The 26447-nt window shown below is 43.4% G+C and overlaps 1 protein-coding gene and 1 long non-coding RNA gene across 8 annotated transcripts in view; one reads left to right on the forward strand and one right to left on the reverse strand.

The window, feature by feature from the left end:
* PDK1 (pyruvate dehydrogenase kinase 1) overlaps window positions 1–15581 on the reverse strand; it is a 94751-nt gene extending 79170 nt beyond the window's left edge. For 4 of the 7 annotated variants that reach the window (XR_007776454.1, XR_007776453.1, XM_050969051.1 and 1 more), the window contains exons 1-6: window positions 15362–15579; window positions 9533–9674; window positions 2714–2785; window positions 1385–1569; window positions 996–1091; window positions 600–677 (exon numbers count right to left, since the gene is read on the reverse strand). Coding sequence is in view for 5 of the 7 variants with exons in the window: in XM_050969051.1 (XP_050825008.1) it covers window positions 600–677; window positions 996–1091; window positions 1385–1569; window positions 2714–2785; window positions 9533–9674; window positions 15362–15479 (691 nt within the window). In the remaining 2 variants the exon portion in view is untranslated. Of the gene's footprint in view, window positions 1–599; window positions 678–955; window positions 1092–1384; window positions 1570–2713; window positions 2786–9532; window positions 9675–10434; window positions 10528–12184; window positions 12328–15361 lie in introns of those variants that run through there. The other 3 variants (XM_050969052.1, XM_050969053.1, XM_050969055.1) reach the window with 3 other exon arrangements.
* Window positions 14587–26447, forward strand: part of LOC127058820 (uncharacterized) — a 33672-nt gene continuing 21811 nt past the window's right edge. The window contains exon 1 of the long non-coding RNA XR_007776466.1: window positions 14587–15078. This is a non-coding gene — a long non-coding RNA (uncharacterized LOC127058820). The remainder of the gene's footprint in view (window positions 15079–26447) is intronic.

The following is a 26447-nucleotide window of genomic DNA, read 5'->3' on the forward strand; positions in this document are numbered from 1 at the left end:
AGATATGAGTTCTGCTGCATCTGTGTACGAATGCTTGTAGTCAATTTTTCAAAAGCTGTTTTCTCACAATTGGTGGTGCAAATACATAGCCACATCTAAGTACCTAATTAGACCCATAAGTCAAGTAGTTGATAGGTAAATGAAAGAGAGAAATTGGAATACAGCTTTAATACGGACTGGATCTACGAATTGTACTGATAAAAAAAGAGTTAGGAGGGAAAAATAAGACAAAGGCACAGAGAGGATGAGCGTATGAGAAAGCTATAGGCATACTGTAAAGACTGAAAGATGGGGAGAGATACAAAAGATCTTGGGGAAGGGGGAACAGGACTGTTAAAAGTTGTTAGACAGGTGGTTTTCAACCTTTTCCTTTTGCAGACCACTAAAAAATTTCAAATGGAGGTCAAAATGGAATGGAAATCTTAGACATGGTCCACGGACCCCAGGTTGAAAACCACTGTTTTATGGTAACAACAACCTTTCGCAGACCCCTTAGACACTGTGTTAGACCAACAATGAAAAACTATCATAAAACCTTCTGCTCAGACTGATGCTCCTCGTTTGAAAGAGGAGGATCCCCAATTTCCACACACACTTACCATTCAACTCTTCAAGCACAAGTTCTGGAGAGCTCATGTAATATAAATCACAAAGTCTCTTAGCATTTTCATAGCCATCTACATAAAATCAAAACAGAAAAATGTAAATACTAAAAATACATTTCCCTCCTTTTTTCAGATGTTTTGTAGTTTATTAAAAAGAACCTCAACTAAAAACCAAACTCATTCTGCACTCTTATTGTGGACCTTTCATATTTTCTCACAAAAAACTGAAATATTGGTAGAACTACAAAAACATTAAATTTGAACTGGAATTTTCTGTTCCACATAAGGATGATATTAGTACAACATAAGAACCTGATCTATATTAGTTCTCTCTATAGATTTTAATGTACCTTTTCAAAATTCTTGTTCAGCTGGTCTGCCTGAATTTACCTTTAATAACTTCAACAACATTGCAGTTAGGATTAATGCTTCCAATGTGTTTTGGATGAGCTGGATTAACTTTAATTTTTCCACCAAACAGCAAAGCTGCCAACAAAGAAAACAACATTTAATAGGCAATGTGATTTCACAATTTTCAGTTTTCATGTCTTCAGCATTGCTGAATGGAACAGAATAAGCATAGTTTATAATCTTTGGCTGTAGCATTCTTAAAGAAAAATAGTTCATTTGCTTTGCTGATGACAAAAAATGCTTTATAGGCATACATAAGTGTTTCCAAATGGATCAAGACAATGTTGTAAACAGCATATTTCAGTAAATAATCAATATTTACTCAACACATTCCATTCATGATTTTCCCCCTTAACAGTAGTACTTACAGTGCTGATTGAGGAGCATTCTGATTGAAATGCGACTCATGTAGAAACGATCTAAAAAATACTGCACATTCTGACAGGTCACTGGATCAACACCAAAGCTTTCCTTGTACTCAATCACACCTTGAGCCATTGTAGGAATTACATCATTGTGTCGGTTCCGGATTGTTATCACAGTATCTGTAAACCTAACATTAATGAACTGTCAATTTTTCACTTTCAGGTGAATTTAACACCCATTAAATTCCTGTCAGCAAAGGAAAGTGAAGCCCACTATTTACTGATATAACAGAGAACCAGCCTAGCAGAAAAAGAGAGGTCACTCTTGAACCTCATTTAAACTGAAATTACCAATAAGGGTACCATATATAATAGGGGGTTTTACAGATATTTTTCAGTAAGAACTGAAGTGAGACCAACAATGTTTGCACAGATCACCATGTGGCTGTCAGATGGCAACTACCTTCAGACACTGGTGACTTGAACTGGACTAAAAGTAAAAGGTTGCATGTGCCATCAGGGGCGGCTCTAGATATGTCTCCGCCCCAAGCACTGCAGGCAGGCTGCCTTCCGCGGCTTGCCTGTGGGAGGTCCCCGGTCCCCGGGGATTCGGCGGCTTGCCTGTGGGAGGTCCCCGGTCCCGCAGATTCGGCGGCTTGCCTGCGGGAGGTCCGCCGAAGCCATGGGACCAGCAGACCCTCCGCAGGCATGCCTCTGAAGGCAACCTGCCTGCCGCCCTCGTGGCGACCAGTAGAGCGCCCCCTGTGGCTTGGCGTGCTGGTGCCTGGAGCCGCCCCTGTGTGCCATTATCTAAACCACACCATTCTACTCATACTCACTTTCAACAATTTCACAGAAACTGAGTTTTGGGGACCAGAATTATACTTTTGGTAAATCAAACAAACAAAAGGAAACATTCATTTTTCTTGATTTAGTGAAAACCTGCGAGTCATATTACGATTATGATCTGTTACTAAAAGGTCAAGGCCCTAAGGGTATGTCTACACAGCAACTAGACACCCACAGCTGGCCCATGCCAGCCGACTCAGGCTCACAGGGCTATTTCACTGCTGTGTAGACTTCTGGGCTCAGGCTGGAACCCAGGCTCTAGGACCCTGCAACGTGTGAGGGTCTTGGAACTCAGGCTCCAAACGGAGCATGGAAGTCTACACAGCCCAAGTCCTGCAAGCCCAAATCGGTGGCTTAGGCCAGACACAAGTGTCTAGTTGCTGAGTAGACATACTCTTAGAAATTTTCTTCATCTGAACCATCAATTGCCATTCACTGTTTATAAATGTACATATTTTAAAGTATTTTAAAAACCACACTTACCTATGAATAACTTCTGAATCTTCTGCACTCTTCTCCTTAAAGTCAAGGATTTCCTGAAGACTCTGGACATACCTAAAACATAAATCCTGTATGGTAGATTTTTGTCATGATAGTCCATCTAGATCTTCTATTTTGTGAAGACATTAACAATTTTCTTTTAACATTCCTTAGCCTGTAATCAGGAACAAAAGCATAGACCCAGGGTAGCCAACCTGTGGCTCTGGAGCCACATGCAGCTCTTCAGAAATTAATATGCAGTTCTTTGTATAGCACCCTCTCCCCTCCCCTCGCTCCTCTCCCCTCCCTCCCAGAGCTTCCTGCATGCCACAAAACAGCTGACTGGGAGGTGCGGGGAGGGAGAGGGAGGTACTGATCAGGGCTGCAGGTGAGCAGGATGCGCTGGGAGTGGGGTGGAGCGGATAGGGGGCTACTGATGTATTACTGTGATTCTTTGGCAATGTACATTAGTAAATTCTAGCTCCTTCTCAGGCTCAGGTTAGCCACCCCTGGCGTAGTCATGTTATAGGTAGGGTTAAAGAGGCATTTTCATTACTAGCCCCTACCTTCAGGCACTTTCAACTTTCAAAATATCATCTTGTATGCTGAAAATGCTTTGGCTTGTTCTCCTACCAAAAGATTATTTTTTTAAGTTTGTTAAAAATGTTAATAATTCAAATGGATAAAAAAAGCATTAAAACTCAAAATCATTTAAAAATGTTTTTCACACTCAAAGAAGTTAGTCATATTTTTCTTGCACTCCATTTTGACAGCTTTATTGAGAACTACACATATGCCAAGTTTTTACAAGTTGTAACAAATTGAACATAGTGTTCTATTTACCTGGCCAATTTAAAACACTCTTTAGGTGCAGGGTTGTACACACACAATCTGAGACTGCTTCTCAAGGTTGTGATAACTCATAAAAAAGTCAGTTTTTCTATAATATATATTAAAATGTTTTATCCTGTTCTGCCTTTTTAAATAAATTCAGGAAATAAACGACTTTCCCAATAAAATACATTCCCATAAGTCTTTAATAATGTAACTGCTTAATTGACACATTCTTATTTTATTATATATGCAGCCACCCTGTCAATTTTTCACTTTCACGTGAATTTAACATTCATTAAATTCATTATAAGTTCTACCTGATTACTCCTAGATGAATTCAGCGCCACTGCACATGTGAAGAATTCATGTCCCCTGCAGATTTTTTTTTCTCCACAGAAAATACATTCTGCTGGAGAGGCGTTGCAGTGACACCTTTCACTCACCAGGGGCTGATGTGGCAGCAAAATAGAGGGCAGCCATCACACCATAGGAGCTAGGAGTCAATAGGGAGAGAGCAGAGGCTGCTTTTCTCACAGCGACATGCCTGTGGGGCCAGATGAGGGGAGATGGGATATAGGGGGGATGGACAGAGTGGGGCACACAGGGCTGCTGACGGGTCATAGACTGGGGTTCAGAAGGGCTAGTTAGGGGACAGACTGAGGCAGGGGGGAATGGGGATGCAGGGACGGTGGGGGGTGGCGGGGTGGGGTGCAGGGACACACGAGGATGAGAGCAGCGGGTGCAGGGCCAAATGGAGACATGGGCAGATGTGCTTGGCTGAATGGAGGAGGCTAGGAGTCAACCAGACTCCCCAATTCCCTAACAATCCCTCCCCCACACCCAAAAAACCCCCCTGTTCCATACTTTTTCCACCCAACCCAACAACCCTCCAAGTTCACACCCAGGCTTCTTCTCAGCAATTTACTTCCCTCTCCTTCAGCTCCTCCATTACCCCTGACTCCCCAAAGCCTCTGAACTGCTTCTGAGGGGTGGAGAAAATACATTTCTTGAATTATTACTTTGGCCCAGAATTTTTAATTTTTTGGTGCAGAATTCCTCCAGGAGGACCTGATGCATCAGCAGGTTTTTAAGTAAGTAATGTTTAAGTAAGTAAGCGGCTACATTTAAAATGATGAAAATTATGATGATTCATTTGCTGCAGGGCTGATCTTAAAGTCAGATTCTTCAGATGATGTTTTAATGTGCAAAATTAGACCTGCCCCTCAAAATCCAATAAACTATCTTTATGCAGGGAAGTATGTGGGGGTTGGGTGGAGGATAGGTTCTAAACACTCCCACACACTGAAGGCAGACCCCTTCACTCACCCAACCCAGTACACAAGTGGTAACATACTTATTGCCACATGGTGAATTAGCCCTTTAAAAAGGATGGGGCTCATCCTGACCGTCTAGACTGGCTTACCAGGTGATAGGTTTTGAGGTAGGGATCAGGTGATAATCAGGAAGCCAACCGATCCTCAGATCAGCAATGGTACTTCCTATAAAAGGGAGTCTGCTCAGTTAGAGAAGGAGAGCTCTCCAGCATACAGGAAGGCTCGTGTAACAGAGCTAGGATTAGAGAATACCTGGGAAAGGTCTTTCTATACCACCCAGAGGGGAAGACTTGGGTAGAGCTATTTGCCATGAAGGTATGGGGCCTTAAGGGAAAGTGTCTTTAGGAAACACTAGGCTGAAGGACCTAGGGTTGGGAAGGACCTGTTACACCCAGCCAAGGGCTGAAGGAACTGTAAAGCTAAGGAAAGACTGGTTTTGATTTAAGTTGACATTGAACTGTGATGTTGTTTTAATAAATCAGAACCGATAAAGGGACGTGTTTGCTACATGAGAGCCTATGTGTGGTTTGGGAGTGAAATCCTAAACAGGGAAACAGAGGCAGTGGGTGAGCCCAAAGCCAAACCAAGGAAGCTCCTGCCATACTTACATATTTGGTATGGCTAATGCTGTAATTTATTTTAAGTGATGTATGGGGGAAATGAGCTAATCTCTTAAAGCTCTTAATCAGTAAAACAAAAAAAATTACTGCCAACAGAAAAGTAGTCCTATATTAAATTCATAAAACACAGTACAAATAACAAACCTAAAAATGGAAAGATCTTCAGTACTGGACCATGTATTTAATCTCACTGCTAGTGCATGATTGTTCAGTATAGTAATGGTAACTTTCTGGAAAATGTCTTGAAAAACTACTAATAGGGACATAACTGTCAGTTTGGGTGAACATTTATATTTATTAAAATCAGATTTTACAAAACAAATCCAATATTTCCATGACTTATCCAATAGAAATACGGGAGATACATTTTGCAGATCACTGAAGGCTCCAAGATCTTAGAAGGGAGAGGAAGGTAAGGATCTTGGATCTTCTCTTCCCAGCGGTGAGAGAAGAGAGACAACAGAAGATACTGCAGGTAAAGTGTTGGCTAGGTAAGTGGTGTAAAACAGGTTTTTTGGAACATTGGATCACCTTCCGTGGAGTAAGAAAGATGTAGGGCTTGGACTGCCTCCAACTCAGAAGAAGGAGAATCAACCTTCTGGGGGGAACAGACTAGCTAAAGTAGTTGGCAGGATGCATCTAAGGGGGTAAACACATTGCATATAATTGAGACTCTAGAGAGCATGCATATAAAGAATCGAGGGGCATATGGCAATCAAATTTATTCTCCAATATACCATTGCTAGACAGCTGGGAATCAAGAACTGGAAATGCTCATTTACTATCAGAAATCTGACACTGGTATTACTGAAACCTGACAGGGTGAGTCACAAGTGAAATGTTAAAATCACTGGATACACTATTTAAGAAAGAGAGTCGACAGAAGGGGAGGCAGCTAGGAACCTAAATAAATATTGATAATTCAGAAGAACAGGACCTGGAATGATTATGAATTAACATTCTAACCGATAAATTACAAGATGGAGTTACTAGGTGGAAGTCCATTATAGACCCCCAAATCAGTTGAAGGAACAGAATCAGCAGCTCCTTAAATTTCTACTTATAATTTATAGAAAGAAAAATTGCATTATGATGGGGAACTTCAATATTGGAGACATAAGTCAGAGGTCTCATGTTGCCACTAGTATAACATCCTTGGATGATAACTTTAATTATGATTAAATTATAGTTGATAACTTTCTAACAAGTATTGCCAACAATTTGGGATAATTCTATACTGGACCTCATTCTGGTGGATATATATTGACAGCTGCCTTTACGCAAATGATCATGACTGAATGCCATTTATGTGCAAATAGAATAGTCCTAACCAGTAGTACCTATACTTAACACTTTAAAAACACCAATTTCCCAAAGTTACACAATAGCAAGCAAAATGAGTGGTAGGAAAACTGAAACCTCAAAATGTGAGTTTTTAAGAATGCTTCTAGTTGCCCCAAAAATATAAATCCACAATCAACGGCTTTTTAGGTTAAAACCATCCTGATTAAAAGAGGAAATAAAAGTAGCTGTTAAAAATATAATAACAAATAGGAAGGTGATAGCCATGAGTACAAACTGGCAGTTAAGAAACTGAATCTCATATCAGCTTTTCAATAATTATTGCATTGGATCAAAGAATTAAAGGACTGTGGCATAAACATGTCTTTCAAGCTTTAGCTAACAAAGTTATAATCTCACCCAAAATGATAAAAGGTAACTGACATAATACATTTAGACTTCTGCAAGGCACGTCTCTGAATCCTACATAACATTCTTATGGAATAACTACTACACAAAATTAATGTAGTCCATGTCAAGTGGATTATAAACTAGTTAGATCACAAAATAACTATGTAAGGTGCCATTATCCAGTGGAGGTGTTTCTAATGTCTCGCAGGGATCTTTTCTTGGCTTAAAGCTACTAAATATTTTTTTGGATTATTGATCAAGAAATTATGGCTGGTAAAATTCGCAGATGACACATTGGCCCAACAGAAAATTGAAGGGGCAGACCAGTTATACAGGTCTGGATTGCTTGGTAAGGCAGGCTCATTTGAACAACATGCATTTTAATACATCCAAATGCAAACTCACATCTAGAAACAAAGAATATAGATCACAAAAGGGGAACTGTATCCTGGAATGCAGGGGCAGTGAAAAGGAATATGGGGTAATGGCAGATAATCAACTGAACATGAAACCTTAAGCGATGTCTACATTGTCTTGCAGTTCAGACTGTGAGGGTGTGAATAAGCCTGTGCACCAAAGTGCTGCTCTGTAACGTCCCCGTGTGAACACTGTGAGCGCATACTAAAAGGCTCCTAGTTCACATTAACAGAAACCTTTTAGTTCACACAAGCAGTGTCCAGACAGGGGAGTTAGAGAGCAGCACTTTGGTGTAGTCCAAACTATAGGGGAGTGTAGACAAGGCTTGTGTGTGATGCTGCAGCTAAGAGGGCTAATACAATCTTTGGATACACAGGGAGTCCGCGGACTTACAACACTTTTCAATTGACTGCCCGTTTCACCCCTACGCCTGTTTCCCCCTTAGGACCCTCGATTTGCATAAAGTTTGCTTGAAATCACTTCCTGGTTGCGTAATACTGGTATGGAGCTAGCAGGACTCGCTTCTGATTGGCTTTGAGGCAGCAGGGTAGCTTGTTGCCGGGTAGGGTTGCTGCTTGTTTTTGATTGGCTCCCAGCCCCGGCTCAGCCAATCAGAAACTTTGAACAGTAATTGGCTGAGGCTCAACATATATACCGTTCCCCCTGGTTTCTGAGCCTGTGTTGCCCGCATTCTGAGCAGCATATGTGAGTGTATCTATTTATTTGGATGCTGTTTACAAAATACAGTGTACAGTAAATACATTGATGTTGCAACATTAGTCAGCTATCAGTCATTTACTGCAAAATCTGGGTTACTGTGGTGAAAATAGTGTATCAAGCCTTGGTGAGGAACCAATTCCCCATTCATACCGTTGATTTCTATACGAAATGCGGTTTCAACGTACAATGCAATTCTGAGGAACAAATTGTGTCGTCAGTCCGAGGACTCCCTGCATAAACAGGAACATCAAGCAGGAGTGAGGAGGTGATAGTCTCACTAATGCTGCATGGAGAGATATTACTACACCATTTCTGGTATCAACAATTCAAAAAGTATGTTGAAAAATTGGAAAAGGTTTTAAAAAGAGCTGAAAGAATGACTTGAGGTCTGGAAACATGCCTCTAGTCAGACTTCGGAAGCTTCATCTACTTATTTTCCAAAAGAAGGTTAAGAGGTGACTCAATCAGTTTATAAGTACTTAAATGAAGAGATTTCTAATGGCTGACAGCTTTTTAATCTAGCAGAAAAAGGCATAATAGCCAATGTCTGAAAGCTGAATCTAGACAAATTCAGACTAGAAATAAGGTACAAATTTAACATTCAGGGCAATTAACCATTGGAATAATTTATCTAGGGATATGATGAATTCTCCATCACTTGAAATCTTTAAATCAAGACTAGATATCTTTCTAAAAGAAATGCTGTAATAAAACAAAAGTTATGGGCTTGATGCAGAAACTAATGGTTGAGATTGTGTGTGTTATGGAGATCAGACTAGATCATGATGCTCCCCTTCTGACCTTAAAATTAGGAAAGATCTTAAACATAAACAAATGTCTTGTCAATGTCTTCAACCTAGAAGGATGAATGAAATTGACTGAATATGAACTACAAACAGAAGTGAAACTGACTAGTCTGTTTTTTCTTGAAATAAAAGCAAGGAGTAAAAACATGATGATCAGCTAGAAGTAAAATACTCAACATTCTCTCAATCTATCAATGTAGACCAGGATTTTTCAAAATAGAATTTTAGATAGGAACAGTCACACTCAGAAGAAATTGTTTAATGCTACCATTTAACAAACATGTATGTGAAGAGTTTCTTTCGTAACTGCTTAGTTTCTTAATATACTTAGTATTTCTTAGTACACTTGCACAACAATAACCCTTAAAGGTAAAATAATAAATACAAGACAGTTCTTACCAGCTCTGCACCAGCTGAACTGAAGGTGTTTTTAGCAGGTTGTCCGGAAGCAGACTTATTTCTTTCATTATGTTTGCCAATCTTACAGGCAACTCTTGTCTCAGAAACATAAACGAAGTCTTTTCACAAGCATTTTCAGATCCTAAAACCAAAATATATTTGGAAAAATCAGAATATAGTTAACATGTATAGATAGCTATTCATAGCTAACATAATATAGATCACTATTTTCCTGCACATTTTTGTGGTCTGGCTCTGAGGTTAAATTAGACCAGATTTGAACACAGGGATAACTTGGATATGATCCTTTGTATTATTTCATCTTAAAACAAAAATTGGCAGATACTAGTTACTTTGTCACTGAGGAACAATTATGTTTTAAAAGATTTTTTCACCATGAATTAAGCCGGTTGCTTACAAAAAGTATTGTGGCACGGGGGAAGGGTGTCATCACATGCAACCATAAAGCAATGTGAATCAACAGGATCTGAACCCTGGACCTTCACATCCCAATACAGGCTCTATCATTAATAAAAAATTATCTCTTTTGTTGTTTTACCTCAGCATGGGAGGATAGACTAGATGATACTTGCTAGGGTAGAGACCTGACACCACTGTCAGCAATAAGGTCTATAAAATGTCCAGAAACAAAGGGTGATAACTCAAGGTAAGACCAGAGCTCTTTATCGCCTATCTTCTAGATCTATGCACCTTTCCCTAAGCTAAAGGTATGTGAATGGGTCGCATTGTCTCCAACATTTTTGGCACAATGCCTAACTTGGTATGTGATGGAACAGATTCAGCTCAAATGTAGAATGTTCCTTAAAATTGGAGAACAACTCAGACCTCTAAAATGAACAATTCCTTTTCAGACGATATCTTAAAAAAAATAATAAACTAACCATAAGTTAGAGCTACTGTTTAATGGAACTGTCAAGAATCCAATCCATGAAAAACATGCACTGTCAAACTTTATGTAGGCATAAAAACTTGCTCTTGAATGAAAACAGAACAAAATATTAGTCAACGAGCATTTTCTTGAACCAACTCACCTCTTTCATAGGTGACACTAAATGGCACGGTTAGCTTTAGCTGAGATCATGGATCTAAAATATGGGGGTGGGAAGGGAGGGTGAGAAATCCTTCATTCCCAACCTACAGGTGGTCCTTTTAAAAGAAGGGTTGAAGCACACTGGCAGTACAAACATGGGGCAACTTACTTATGCGGCTAAGTAAGACTTTTAAACTAGACTAGAAAAACGCTAGAAAATGTAAATAGGGAGCAATCCTGCACTGGTAGGGGGACAGACTTTAATCATCAAGTCAAACTTTTCCAACTCTAGTATTTTTGATTCCAGGACTTCGGTCCCCTGGACTGTCAGCTGGTCTTTCACAAGAACCAAACTAACATAGATTTAAAAAAAAAAAAAAACTATTTATCTTTTACAAGAATACTGAAAAATGGAACTCTTCTTTGCTCATGTGCAGAGTAACAATACTTTTAGTTCACATCCCAGGTTTTTTTTAATTAATTTTAAGAACACTTCAATCTGTAGGATGGAATAGTCAGTTTCACGTAAAATGAGTTCCTTGTCATACTTAGCAAGTTTATCACAAGAGAGATTACTAGATTTTCACTAACCCAAGGCAGTATGCAGATGAGCCAAGATGGTTCTAAAGTGGCAGTTGCTTTATCAATATAACAATCCATCAAATATATGTTCTCCAAACAAGCCTCAGAACATAAAACTCTGATTCTGAAATTCACTGGATGCAGGCACACCACAGGGAACCCGGTCTGTGATTGAAATGGGGTATCAAGCAAGTGCAGTTGTGCACCTATGAACAGTGAATTCCTGAATAAAGGCCTAAACCATAATGGCTCCCCATTAAATAGATCTATTCTTCCACAATGTGCACCTTCTAAGATAGTGAAAACATCAGCATTAAGATTTAAGAGTCCCAATCTATCTGTAATTTACACAAGAGACAGACCCCAATCCTGTGAAACTTATGCATGTGATTAACTTTATGCACTGTGAATAGTCCCATTGACATCAACCTTTAATATCACACTGAGATACTATTTTTTTCTATAGGACTTCTTTCATCAGTCTTCAAGTTGGATGCTGCAAGGGAATGAGGCAGGGATACACAATGAGTGACATAAAGGTTCTGTAAATCAGTGTAATAATTGGGACCAAATTTTGCCATTACTGTTGCATAAATTTGGAGGACAATATGTACTGGATGAGTGTATCTGTTAACTGAACAATGAGGATTCAAAAATTGAACAACTGCCTCAAATCCTGTGCAGTCTAACTTGGGCATGCTGAAGAGAAACAATGCCTGCTGTAGAGAAACAATATTGTGATCATGTAATTAAAGACTGAAGTGACACCTGCAACAGGACACAGAGTTAAAGTTATTTATAGTAGCTTAGCTATGATATCAGGATAAATCGATGATTTAAAAAAAATCTTTTATTTAAATTAGATTTATTTTTTATGTTAAACTATTTAAAATTAAATGTGAAGATATGGTAAGTTTAGAACTTAGAATAGGTGGTGATAATCTATTAAAATCGCTTACATTAAATAAACATAACTAGTAGATATTTGCTGCGGAAGTTTTAAAGACTCAGTCACTGACCTGATGAAAGCCATTGGCTAAGCATCTGGAACCAGAGTTTGCTGATGTGCTAAACCAATTTGACAGCATTAGCCTCTTCTGCAGGTGCAGAGAGAATATTTTCTTCATTTCAATTTGTTCAACTAGTTGACTTCAATGACTAGCTATATTCAAAGTTAACAAATTTGAGTTGAAAAAGAAGGAACACTTGTTTTCCTCTTCAAATCTATGTATAAAAACTAGGTATAAGAGGATGAGATCCACTAGTTCTAAAATCTTGAAATACATAGTGACCAGAAAAATGATTCAATTCACTAACTACAGTAATACTTCCTTTGTTAAATAAATCAGTTAATTTTAAATGCAAAACTTTTTCTTATATATCCAGCATAATTAAGATGTTTATTATTACTTAAATAAAACTATTTTTAAATGCTGGTTCTGTGCATTTTTAATTGCATGTGAATTGCGACCCAAATTGAACTGGACATAAATCACAAGTAAAAAATTAAACAAATCTAATAACTTAAAATATGTAGTACCTAAATAAATGTATGTAAAGTTGTACAAATGCTTAAATATGTTTATAGATACAGTATATCCGTGGTTCCCAAACTGGGGTTCGTGAACCCCTGGAGGTTCGCAAAATGTTACAGGGGGTTCTCAGGAAAAAATTCCCTAATGGAAGACAGAGCTGTCCATAAGGACCCCATAGGGCCAGCAGCTCAGAGCCCCTGGACTTCCAAAAGCTAAGTAGATCAAAGCAAGCATATCTAACACACGGAGGAAATTTAAACTTCAAACACTCCTTATAAGAAACGGAAAGGGAGGTACATATTTTTTGCTGTTTTCAAAATTAACCAGGCAGCTAGTGTTCTTCATAATAATTTTAAAAACAATAAGTTTAAGCTTTGTTGTAACGTGCGTTGTTTGCATGGACTGCTCAAGACCTGAATGCTTGTGTAGGAGGAACTCTTTGAGTTGGCTTCTTAAATACCTTCATGCTGTTTCACATCTGATACTCCTTGATGAAACATAGTAACCTTGTCTTATAACAGGCTTATTCAAAGTGATACAAGCTACGAAAATGAGATCTTGGATGAGTGTTGCCGTTTTCATAATGTAATAAAATACTGTAATGGTGAATATTTATTAATAATAAACAGTGTGTAATAAGCATGTCATAAAACAATTATATTTCCAAGATCACTGCTTTTATAATTTATACTCAAGTAAAGGAGAAAATCCCAGGAAACATTCATTTTTAGAAGGGGATTCACAAGACTTGACATTTTAGTGGAAGGGGTTCACAGGTTGTTAAAGTTTGGGAACCACTGCAGTATATCTATCTGGTTAGCAAAAAGAAGCACCAAATTTAGTGTAAAAACTTTGTTTAGTTGCAAATCAATATGTTTTAATGGCTACTAAAATGTGAATCCGCATCTCTTTAGGACAATAACTAAAAAGTACAAAGTATAAAACAAGATTAAAATGGATTATTTAAATCAAGGCTTACTGCTTGATGATTTAACCAATGACTAAAATCAGTGATTTAAATTGCTTTGACTTAAATCAATTCACCCTGTATGACTTTGTGATCTTTACATTCTTTTAATGTAGACTTGATATGGGATATTCAAGTTTTGTGTCTGTGTGAATGGTGCAGCTTCAAAAAAGAAAACTAAGAAAATCCAGACTGAAAAAGCCATCCTACTTAATGCATGAGAATGTCTGATCATGTACTATTGCCAGACACCTACCTCTGAGCACAAAATCATATCCACTACAATTTTTAGCCTCAGCAGCTGGTTTTCTAGCTTTTGAGAATCTGTCAAAGTTGATATATTTTGAACATTTTTTCGGGTTATCCATGGCCTAATGTCTAAACACTGATGTCCATAAACTACTGCTTTGCTGTGGGAAATATTTGCCTTGAAAGCAAATTCTCACTGTAAGGGGGAGACAGTAGTTTTTGGGCCTATATTTGTTTTAAACAGTAACTGTGAACAATACTACAATCCCTGTTCAAATATAGTATACACACAATAATTACAGTTGTTACTGTGTAATGCTGTAGATCATTTATCATTTTAATTTTAATTTAATAGTTTCATTCAAATTTTTTTATTATTTAGAATAGACTTTTTATATATAAAGGATACTCATTTATCTTTACATAACATATTGTAAAATGAATAATGATGTTATTAGGGACCTTTAACTTTGAACAGCTGAGGGGTATCTTCTTTAACTGAAACAATAGAAGCCTGTGTTTTTGACTCCTGATGGACAAGGGTGTTAGACCCAGTTCCCCAGGTATGTGTATATATAATTTATCAAAGAGATGAACCTACAGAAACTGGATCCATTGCATTGTGACTTCATACCCAGACTTGATAAGGTTTCTAACGTCTGCCTCTAAGACTGTTTTGTGTGTGGCACTTCGCTCTCTAGTGGCAGACTGCAATTTTGATTTTAAAAACTCTGCAAGATATTTTGCTTTCTTGCCAGATGTCTCCCATTTATTCACTAGCGCGACAACTTTGGCCACAGCTATAACCAGTCTCCTGATGAGGCCTCAAGAGGCAGCGCTCTATTCAATTTCAGTCCTTGCCTAGCCAGAAAGCCCCCTCTGATGGGATGCCTGCCCCACCGTCCCGCTTCCTGGGGAAAGAGCAGCCAATCAGGCCCCTCGCGGGGGAGCCAGAGTTGGGAGGTGGCGAGGGTTGGAGAGCCCAGAAGCTTACTCGGGGATCCCCTCCCGTGAGTAATGAGCCCAGTCCGCCCTCTCCATCTCCGCGGGCCTGGGACGGGGAGGAGGGTGCAAAGCCCACACCGCTGCCTACCCCCACGCTGGAGGGGAAGAAGAGGCGCCCGGGGGCTGAAGAACCGCAGGCACTGCCAGAGGAGCCCGGGTAAGCCTTGGGGAGGACTGGGGGTGAGCGCGGAGCAGAGGTGGAAGTGGCAGCCCCCAACCCGCTGGCGGTCACATAGGCTGGAGGTGTCACGCTGCAGCCCGGTCTCTAGGCTGGAGCCAGGGGCTCCACTGCCCACGTGGCGTTGGTGGCGCGGTACAGCCTCCTGCCCCGGGGAGGCGGACGGATCAGCGCAGCCCGCCGGGGTCCTGCCACCCCCAGCGCAGCGCGGGTGGGCTGCGGGCGGCCTAGCGCGCCGTGCTGCGGAGGAGCGGGCACTCACCGAAGTCCAGGAACTGCTTCATGGAGAGGGGCGACGGGGAGAAGCGGGCGTAGAAATCCACCTGCTGCGGGAGGCCGGCCGGGGAGGCGCCTCTCAGCAGAGCCCGCAGCAGCCTCATGGCGGCCTCGAGACGCGGCTCCGCTCCTTTCAGCCCGGCCCGGCCGCCATTCCCGCCAGTGCAGCTGCCCGGAGGTCCGGCTCCTGCCCGGGCCACGGCCTCCTGCGCCGCGCGTCCCGCGGAGGATCAGGCGGGCGGCGCTGCACTGAACTGGGGGAGGCAACGGGCGGCCAGGCGCCGCCTCCCTCCCTGCTCGGCGCCCCGCCGGTGGGGGCGGGAATGGAGCAGAGGTTTGATTAGCGGAGCCTGCCGACCTAGACTTTAGAGAGGGGCCGGGACCGCCCCCGTCTGCTACGCCAGGCAGGGACCCTGGGCTCGGCCCGGGCCTGGCCAAACAGCGAGCCCAGGCCGGCTTCGCACCTAGCCTGGACCCCCCGTTGAACTCAGCTCTGTCGGGGCTGGCCCGCTTGGCCCTGCTGGGGGCTCCTCGTGGTGCCCCACCCCAGCCGTGGTGCGCTGAGGTTGGATTTGCTAAGCAGCCAGTCGTTTACTTTCCTGGGATGCTCTGGTGAGTTGGGTTGATCTTATAAACTTGTCCATGGGCAAGAAAGCCCTGTGGTGGAGACTGACCTTCCCCTGTCTCCCCCATGGTTAGAGATGGGGCATCCTGGCAGAGAAGGGGGTGTAGCAAGTTTGTCCTACTGGCAGGGTTGGCTTTAGGCTTATTCCACCAATTCCCCCGAATCGGGCCCCGGGCCCAGTGAGAATCCCTTCCTTGGCTAGAGGCACTGTGTTAATTTTCATTCACCTGGTGGTGCTTTGGGTCTTCAGCGGCGGGTCGCTCACTCTCTCCGGGTTTTCGACAGCACTTCAGTGGCGAATCCTTTGCTTACTCTAAGTCTTCGGAGACACTTGGGCAGCGGGTCCTTAAGTGCTGCTGCAGACCTGGAGCGAGTGAAGCACCCACCGCCGAAGTGCCGCCAAAGACTTAAAGCACCGCCTGGTGAATACGACCTCAGGTGTTTTTTTTACATATTTTTTTTAAGTCATCCCTGACAGGACCCCGTCAAAACTGTTTGAATTGAGACCCACACATCCTAAAGCCAGCCCTGCCCTTAGGAACCCTAACCCTAGGGAGAGAACCCCTACCCATAGGAACCCTACCCTAGCTCCAAGTGCCCTACCCTTAGGAACCCTAACCCTAAGATGGGAAGCCCTACCCATACGAACCCTACCCCTAACTCCAAATGCCCTATAGCCATAGGAACCCTAACTGTACGGCGGGAAGCCTTACCCATAGGAACCTTAAACCTAGTTCCAAGTGCCCTATCCATAGGAAAACTAACCCTAGGACAGGACTCCCTACCCATAGGAACCCTAAACCTAGCTTCAAGTGCCCTACCCTTAGGAACCGCAAACCTAGGGCGGGAAGGCCTCCCCATAGGAACCCTAACCCTAGCTCCTAGGGCCCTCCCCATAGGAACCCTAACTCTAGGGTGGGATGCCCTCCCCATAGGAACCCTAACCCTAGCTCCAACTGCTCTAGCCATAGGAACCCTAACCTTTGTGCAGGAAGCCCTACCCATAGGAACCGTAACCCTAGCTCCTAGTGCCTTAATCTCTAGGACTCTAACCCTAGGGCAGGGTGCCCTACCCTTAGGAAACCTAGCCCTAGGGCGGGAAGCTCTACCCTTAGGAACCCTAACCCTAGCTCCAACTGCCCTACCCTTAGGAACCCTAACTCCAACTGCCCTAGCCGTAGGAACCCTAACTCAATGGTGAGAAACCCTACCCATAGGAACCCTAAACCTAGCTCCAAGTGCCCTACCCATAGCAACCCTAACCCTAGGGCAGGGCGCCCTTTCCATGGGATCCCTAACCCTAGCCCCAAGTGCCCTAGCCTTAGGATCCCCAACCCTAGGGTGGGAATGTTTACCCATAGGGACCCTAACCCTAGCTCCAACAGCCCTACCCATAGGAACCCTAACCCTAGGGCGGAAAGCCCTACCCTTAGGAACCCTAACCCTAGCTCCAACTGTCCTACCCTTAGGAACCCTAACCCTAGCTCCAAGTGCCCTGGCCATCGGAACCATAACCCAAGGGTGAGACGCCCTACCCATAGGAACCTTTAAGCTACATCCAAGTGCCCCACCCATAGAAACCCTAACCCTAGGGTGGAAAGCCCTAGCCATAAGAACCCTAACCCAACCTCCAAGTGCCCTACCCATAGGAACCTTAACTCTAGGGTGGGATGTCCTCCTTATAAGAACCCTAACCCTAGCTCCAACTGCACTAGCCATAGGAACCCTAACCTTCGCGCAGGAAGCCCTACCCATAGGAACCCTAATCCTAGCTCCTAGTGCCTTAACCTCTAGGATCCTAACCCTAGGGCAGGGTGCCCTACCCATTGGAACCCTAACCCTATCTCCCATTGCCCTAGCCTTAGGAACCCAACCCTAGGGCGGGAAGCCCTGCCCATAGGAACCCTAACCCTAGCTCCAAGTACCCTACCCATAGGAACCCTAACCCAGGGGTGAGACGCCCTACCCATAGGAACCCTTAACCTAGGTCCAAGTGCCTTAGCCTTAGGAACCCTAATCCTAGGGTGGGAAACCATACCCATAGGAGTCCTAACCCTAGCTCCAAGTGCCCTACCCATAGGAGTCCTAACCCTAGCTCCAAGTGCCCTTCCCTTAGGAACCCTAACCCTAGGGCAAGAAGCCCTACCCATAGGAACCCTAAACCTAGCTCCATGTGCCCTACCCATACGAACCCTAACCTTTTGGCGAGAAGCCCTACCCATAGGAACCCTAACCCTTGGGCGGAAAGCCCTACCCATGGGAACCCCAGCCCTCGGATGGGAAGCCCTACCAATAGGAGCTCTAGCTCTAGCTCCAGGTGCCTTACCCTTAGTAACCCGAACCATAGGGCGGGAAGCCCTACCCATAGGAACCCTAACCCTAGCTCCAAGTGCCCTACCCATAGGAACCCTAATCTTTTGGCGGGAAGCCCTACCCATAGGAACCCTAATCTTTTGGCAGGAAGCCCTCCCCATAGGAACCCTATCCCTAGCTCCAAGTACCCTGCCCTTAGGAACCCCAACCCTAGGGCGGGAAGCCTTATGCATAGAAAGCCTAACCCTAGCTCCTGGTGCCCTACACTTAGGAACCTTAACCATAGGGCGGGAAACCCTGCCCATAGGAACGCTAACTGTAGCTCCAAGTGCCCTACCCTTAGGAAACCTAATCTTAGGGTGGGAAGCTCTGTCCATAGGAACCCTAACCCTAGCTCCAAGTACCCTGCCCTTACAAACCCTAACCTAGGGTGGGAAGCCCTACCCATAGGAACCCTAACCCTAGGGCGAGAATCCCTAACCATAGGAACCCTAACCCTTGCTCCAAGTGCCATATCCTTAGTAACCGTAGCCCTAGCGCTGGAAGCCCTACCCATAGGAACCCTAACCCTAGCTCCAAGTGCCCTACCCTTAGCAGGGCCTCGTTTAGGCCTATTCCACCAGTTCCCCCAAACTGAGCCCTGCGCCTAAGAAGGCCCCGCACCCAGTGAGAATCCCTTCCCTGCCTAGAGGTGCCTTTTTAATTTTTACTCACCTGGCGGCACTTTGGGTCTTCAGTGGCACTTTGGCAGCAGGTCCTTCACTCTCTCCGAGTCTTCGGCGGCACTTCAGCGGCGGGTCCTTCGCTTACTCTCGGTCTTCGGCGATGCTTCGGCAGCGGGTCCTTCAATGCCGCTGAAGACCTGGAGCGAGTGAAGGACCCACCGCCAAAGTGCCCCCAAAGACTCAGAGCACCGCCCAGTGAATACAAGCCCCATGTGTTTTTTTACGTGTTTTTTTTTTTTTTTAAGTCTTCCTTGAGAGGTCCCCGTCAAAACTTTTTGAATTGGGCCCCGCACTTCCTAAAGCCGGCCCTGCCTACTGGTGCCCTTTTATACAGTTAATTTGCCAGTTCTGGCCAGAGACTGCTTTCTCCAGCCCTAAAGCCATTTAATAAAAGAAAAGTACTGCAAAGCTAATTAGCTCATTAACTAACTTGAATAAAATGGTTTTGTGACAGTGACTTAATGCCCCTGTTTTTTCTCCTCAAAACAGGTGACCTTCCAGAGGGGGGAATACCCAGCGCCCAAACATGGAATGGTATGGGTGGGTGTAAAGACAGACAAAATGACTTGTGCCACTTTATTAACTGTCTGCTGCTTTCCCCATAACAGGTTTGGCTTGTGGCCCTTTTATGTATTTATGATGTATAATGAAGGCTGCAAAGTTTATTTAAAAGTCAAGGTTTTTTTCTGCTTGTTAGACTTAACATTCTTTTCTTCCCTGATTTTATTGATGGTTAAATGTGAGATAAATGGATGTTTAAGGTGTTAAGAGTTCACAATAATTGAAGGGAGTGAGGGCTGAACCTTTTACAAACACTTCCTTTATTCAAAATATTAATTAGTCAAGGAAGTTAAATAGACTTTAGCAAAAATGCAGGAAGGAGAGAGGAGGTTGGATGGGGGGTGGTGGTCAGGTTTAGACAACTATAACTGATCACACAAGTCAGGGTCAGAAGGCTATACCTAGAGAGAGAGCTGGGTTCTCACCACTCCATGAAGCTTGAATCAATCGGGGGTCCCAGGTGGTGGTGGTCGCCGCGGTTCCGGAGTGCTGGAGACAGGCAGAGCCCCCAGCACAATCAATCAGGAGAAGATGAAGTCCCAATGGAACTGATGCAGACTTTGGATCCAGGCATCAGAACACTTGAGCATGGGAAGGGGTTTTTGTAGGGAAACAACAATGGGAGAACAATAGATTTGTTTATGGGTAAACTGATGGCTCAATGGAGTATACTGAAGTTGTTTTATTCAGGCTAGACAGTAGGAACTGATCATTCCTGGCTATGGGCGTTGTTCCTTGGAGGGAGCCCACAATGCAGTTAGGGACCTTCACTATTTTGGATACCAATAAAGGATTTATTACTAGAATTGGTCTGATAACTAGTGAGCTGGGTGTGTGCAGGCGTGGGTTCATTAACTTCTGGAGCAGAGATCCCCCATCATGCAGTGCTTCCCTGCTTTTCTGGTCCCCGAGTTCCGTGCAGTTATTGCCTTGGAATCTCTGTTCTCCATTCTGTATGCTAATGGAGATGCCTCCCTGTCCCATATTCAATGCAGATGAGGCTAGGGGAGTTTCCTTAATCCTGTCACCCTTGCTCCAGGAGTTTAGGTGTGTCTTCCACTGCCTTTTCATTGCTTTTTGTAAGTCTTTCTTCTGATCGGTTTTGGTTCAAGCAAAGGCGTGGGGAGGTCTTTCATGAGTCAGACAGGCTGGTACTGCGCCCTAGTTCCCCAATAACACAGAGCTGACAGGTAACACTGCTGGCTTTGCATCAGTGTTGCTCCTAGGCCTCTCTCTGAGGCATCACACTGTAGCTCTAGCGGCTCCACAGGTCTGTAGTATTTTAGGTCTGATGCTTTGCTTATGGTTCCTGGGATAGCTGCAGCATTGGGAAATAAAGTAACTACTGTTTTCTTTGCTTTTTGCAGCTTTCTTTAATAGTCTTAGCAATTCTAAGTGCTTCTAACTTTGCATTTGATGGTTTTGGTATGATATGTGGGTAAATCAGAGTCCGTTGTTTGATACTATATAGTTTGGGATACCAGACCTGCTGAAATGTTTCATTGCTTTTGTGATGAGTTCTCCCCTTGGTGCCACCTGGAACTGAGGGACCACTGAGCCCCCAACAGCCTGGGCTCCCTTTTAAGCTGTGCTGCTGTGACAAGCTGCAAAGCTCTCTCCAGCCTGCACTTTCACCAGCATACATAAAGGTAGGGACACACCCAGGTGCAGTTACATGCAGGCTCATTGACCAGCCCCTGCATGGGAAAGCTACTGCTAGGGCAACTATCAGCTCCTCAGGCATGAACCCCCTCTGGAGTATAAACCCAAAATTATACTATCTTGCACTGCACAAGGAACTGTATCATGTAAACTCATACACTTTGCCCCCTACATCAATGTGGAGAGGAATATGCAACAGCCTTTTGCCTCTGAGTTATGATTCCCACACTGGTTTAGATAAAGTAAAAACAAGTTTACTAACTACAAACAATTTTTTTTGTAAGTGATGGCAAACAGATCAAAGCAGGTTACCTAGCAAATAGACATAAAACGCAAACTTGCTATAGTAAATAGATTTGAGTATGAATAGGAGATTCTTAAGGGGCAAGCTGCACTTGCTTTCAGCTTGGAATCCCCAGGTGTTCCATTCACAGGCTAAAAATCCTTTTTAGCCTGGGTCCAGCACTTCCCCCAGTTCAGTCTTTATTCCTCAGATGTTTTCAGGAGTCCTGTGTGGGGAGCGAAGAACACCAGATGTCACTCCCCTCCTGGTATAGCTTTTGCATATGGCAGTAGCCTTGTGTTTCAAAGCTTGGTTCCCAGACCTCTCTCTGGAAAAACACTGACATCCCAAAGATGGAATCTAGAGCCATGGTCACATCACATGTCTTCGTAAAGTCATAGCAGCCATTGCTCAGAGGCTGGCTGTAGCATTCTCTGGAAGGCTCCCCAGATTGGAGATGAGCTCCTCCTAAGGCCTGTTGTTTTTTCCCCAATGGCACATTGCCCTGAATAGGCCTTCCCCACCCACCATCTAGAATGAAAGCATCTTGTCTAGTGGGCATTCCCCAGATGTAACTGCATTTGAAATAGAGACATAGTTAATGTTCATAACTTCAGATACAAAAATGATACATGCATACAAATAGGATAATCATTCAGCAAATCATAACCTTTTCAGTGACATCTCACATGACTTCTAATTATTATGCACTTTATGCAAGATGTCATAATCATATCACTATGAAGAATATGGGTGTAACAGCTTTGTCCGTAGTGGTCATTGCCAGGTTTGACAGTTCACTTGGTTCTCAGAAGTCTAAATAGCATTCTGTAATGAGGTGGTAGCATCAAGAATGTGGGAAATCTCAGTATTATATTTATAACAGATGTGTAACTCTGTTTCCCCACTCAATATGATATAACTACCTACTGCGATTGAAGGGGTTAACTTCTTTCCTGGGACTGGGTAGGAGTCACAGAGAGAGTAGGCAAGTCTGGGTTGAAATGAATGAACTATGGAGAACTGTCAATATATGAATGGAGTTACCTTGGAGATAGACTAGAAGACCAAAGTCCTGAATGTTAACTTTCAGCGATTGCTAGCGAGCAGGAGCAGAACATGTGAAAACAGTGAGATTACAACTTGACACACAGACCAGATGGGTGAGCAGACTAAGTTAAGTAGGTAACTGCCCAGTGCAGTGAGAGAGTTGGAGTCCTGGATGGTTTGGGCCAGACATGCAGGTAATGCTGCTAGCATGGACATGCGCATAACTTGTGTCATGGATCCAGAAGGGTGCATTTTGCCTCACAGCTTAGCAGGAACAAGAAAATACACAAGTCTGTTGGGGAAGCTGTGTATTTCATTGTCCCTCTATGCTGCTTGGTCTGCATTTCCCTCACATGTATTCTGGATATAGCCTTCTATTCCTGAGAGAGTTTCTGTTCTCCATAACACTGGGTACTATGATTTTATTGCCTGTATATATGATGGTATCATGCATGCTCATGTCAATAGTTCTAGTAAATTTGAGAGGCAGGTGAAGTTTCTCCCTTGGTGTCTGCACATCCTGACAGAAGAGGGGATGTGAGCACTTGTAAATCTTTATGGTTTCATAACTTCTAAGGCCAGAAAGTTGTTTTCTGCCTCTTTCCAGCTGCTGTCTTGATACTGGCACGTAACTATCTGGGTTGATGCTTTCTATATCTTTGAGGTTTTCTGTATTTCTGTCAGGTTGAGGATTTCCTATTCTTGATCCATTGCCATATTTTCATGCTGCAGGGCTGCTCTGGATAAGAAGTCAGTTACATACATCTCAGTTCCTTTCTTGTAGTGTGCACACAAGTTGTAGCATTGCAATTTCAGTAGCATGTGCTAACAGGCATTTTGGGTCCCCTAAGCAGTGGCTCTTAAAAAATGCTCTCTAGAGGTTTATGGTCACTTACAACTCAGATGGTTTCCTATCCCAGATTCTGTACTGGCTGAATTGATTTACGTATTTCCAGGTGTAATGTGCCTGGAAGACATCCCAGTCCTTTTAAAAACATCACAGTAATCTTTTAGTGGGTTTGCTGCAGGTATGCCACAGAGAACTGTCTGCTCTGGATATCCCAGGTTTAATATCACTAGGTTTGTGAATTCACTTGTTTAGCTGAAAGCAGTGTCTTCTGTATTACCTGAAATGTCAGCCTGTGTACATTTTCTTGTTCTACTTGTAACTTATATTGTCCTCATGGCATTTTTATCATGTCATTATGTAACTTTCGTTTGACTTTTCTTTTCCTTTGATGCATAATGCTGAGGAAGTCTTTGTAGCTTACCACATTCACTGGTGACCCACTGTTTTATCTGACATTCAATTTCTGGTTTGTGTGTTTGTTGCCTTTCTTTGCAACTGGTGCTCGTCTGAGCTTTATAAACCATTAACTTTTGCTGTTTGGCACTGCACACGTGTCACATACATGCAGAAACTCATCTTCTGAGTCACTGTTTACTTCCTCAGTATAGTGGATTTGGTTTTTCTTTGATTTTCTTGTCTGCAAGCTTTAGCATAATTTCTCTTGCCCAATTATTACTTATGATCCCACACATGGAGCATTTTCCATAGTTTATTCTACTGTACCCACAGGTCTTCCTTTGAATTTTTTCAATGTACTCTGCTTTGTGCATTTGGTCTTGCATGAGTTTTGGTGTATATTTTTCTTTGTTACATAGTGCATTACCTGCGTCGGTTCCACCTACTTTCTGTATTTAGATGCGAGTTTGTTCCTGAGTTTTTCCCATACGTATAGCTCTTCGTAGAGTAATGTGGACTCATCGAGCATTCTTATTTGAGCTCCTGCCTCTTTGATCCCTATTGCTAATCTGTCACAAATTAGTTAATCTTTTATAATTGCATGAGTCAGCTATTTTGCACAGTTTGGCAATATGCTGATCTATTGTTTCTCCAGATTTTTTTTATCACAATTGTTGAAAAAAAAACTAATATATAACACATTTTGTGTGGAGGAAGGGAATCTTCGGGAGGATATCTAAGATTTTTACTCGAATTCTTCATCTGTTGCTGATATATGTAGATGCTGTTGGAGCACATGGCAGCCCATGTCCATTTTCTTTGGGACAGGATCTGGTGTGCTGATTTTATTTTATTTTTTCGGTTTGTTTGTAATATTCTTAGTTTTTTATTTTATGTATCTGCAGGACTTGCTTCTCTTCTGACACCATGTTCTCACTACTCAAGGAAGAGACAACACAGAAAAAGCATGAATGTTGCCCTTTCTCTACATATATACACCTCTCTCACGTCCTCAAAGTACCATTGTTTAAGTTCCTAGACATTACCCTTATACATAAGTATACTATCATGTCTCCCATCAGCTAATCTCCACCCTAGCCCATGGCCGCCTACCAAGCCCAAAATTAACCATAATTTAGGGCCACCAGCGAACCCTAACATGTGACCACCTACTGGCCTTAAGTGAATCTTTTTTTTCTGGGGCTGCATACCATCCCCATCCTTAACATTATCCTATCCCCTATCTGCCCAATCTCTAACCCTAGGCCAGAGCCCCTTCCAGCCCAAACCATAACCCTAGTTACCCTGTCACTAATCCTAGGTGAGGTCCCCCTATAGTCTGCTACCAGCTTCAGTCCCTAACCTGAAGTTGCCTACCAGCCCTAAACTGTCAGAGTAGTCCCAAACGCCCAACCATAGCCTTACCTGAAGCTGCTTGCTAGCCCCAACCCTAACTATAGCTCAGGGCTGCTGGCACTAATGGTAACAGTAGCTCAGGGCCACATAACCTCCCCAACTGTAGGCCTAGCCTGGGGCCGCTTACCAGCCCCAACCCTAATCCTGTCCTGAGGAACCTGACCGTCCTCAGCCCACAGTCCCCTGTGAATCTAAATTCTAATCCTAGGATAGAGTTGCTTTCCACCCCAAATCCTAACCTGGTTCTAGGAGCCACCTACCATCACCAACCCTAACCCTTTCCTGGGGCCCCAGCCCTAACCTAAAGCTGCCTTCTGGCCCTAAACCCTAGCCTGGAGCCATGTACTGGCCCCAGCCCTAACCAGGGTTTGGGACCTTAACCCTAGGAAGGAACCTAGGTGTTGAAGTGCACCCACAGGATCTTGGATCAGGATATGTTATCCAACTACTAGAGCTGGTCATGCCACTAACAATGGTGAAGGAGCCCATATCATCTGCTGGTTGGTCATGGCAGGTGTCCATCAAGGAGTGATAGTTGACAATCTCCCTGTGGGAGCCTGGCACCTCTTTCCCAATCTGATCCTGCATCTCCAGGGTGGTCATGTCCCTGCCAAGGATGATTCTCTTGTGATCCTCCAGTATGTTGACAAGATTGAGAAATGGTTCCCTCCAGCTGGACTCAAAGGTGGAGCAGGCAACCTGGCATGTCAGCCAACCCTCGGAACCTCTGGCAGTAAGTGTGGAGAGGCCAATGTCAAGTACAGTCTGCCCCCACACTCCCACCGCCAACTGGATTTGGTGTCAAACTGATGCTCGTCTCCTGCAGGAAAATCAAAGAATCTTCTTAAGTAAGAGAGAGGAGTGAGTCTGTACCCGCTTTCCCTTGTCAGGTTAGTCTCACTTATCCGATTATCTGTTCGAAAGGAAGGTGCAGGCGAATGTTGTCTCTGGCTAACAGTGGTGGTCCTTGGCACCATTTGTCATCTAATACCTGCTTATCAGGCTGTATTTTAATAGTGGATGATGCCATATTCTTGCATGTTGTAACCAATGTGGTAGTGGCAAAAACCTTTCCTATTCAACTCCCCCTCCACTCCCCCTCCCTTGTCCTGTTAAGGCTTGGATCAGAAAGGTTTCCTTCCTCAGCAGAAGAGGTGGAGACTGTGTTCAAGGATGACTCTTAGCCTTTTT

Source organism: Gopherus flavomarginatus, chromosome 10 (genome assembly GCF_025201925.1).
Source record: "Gopherus flavomarginatus isolate rGopFla2 chromosome 10, rGopFla2.mat.asm, whole genome shotgun sequence".
Taxonomy (NCBI): domain Eukaryota; kingdom Metazoa; phylum Chordata; order Testudines; family Testudinidae; genus Gopherus; species Gopherus flavomarginatus.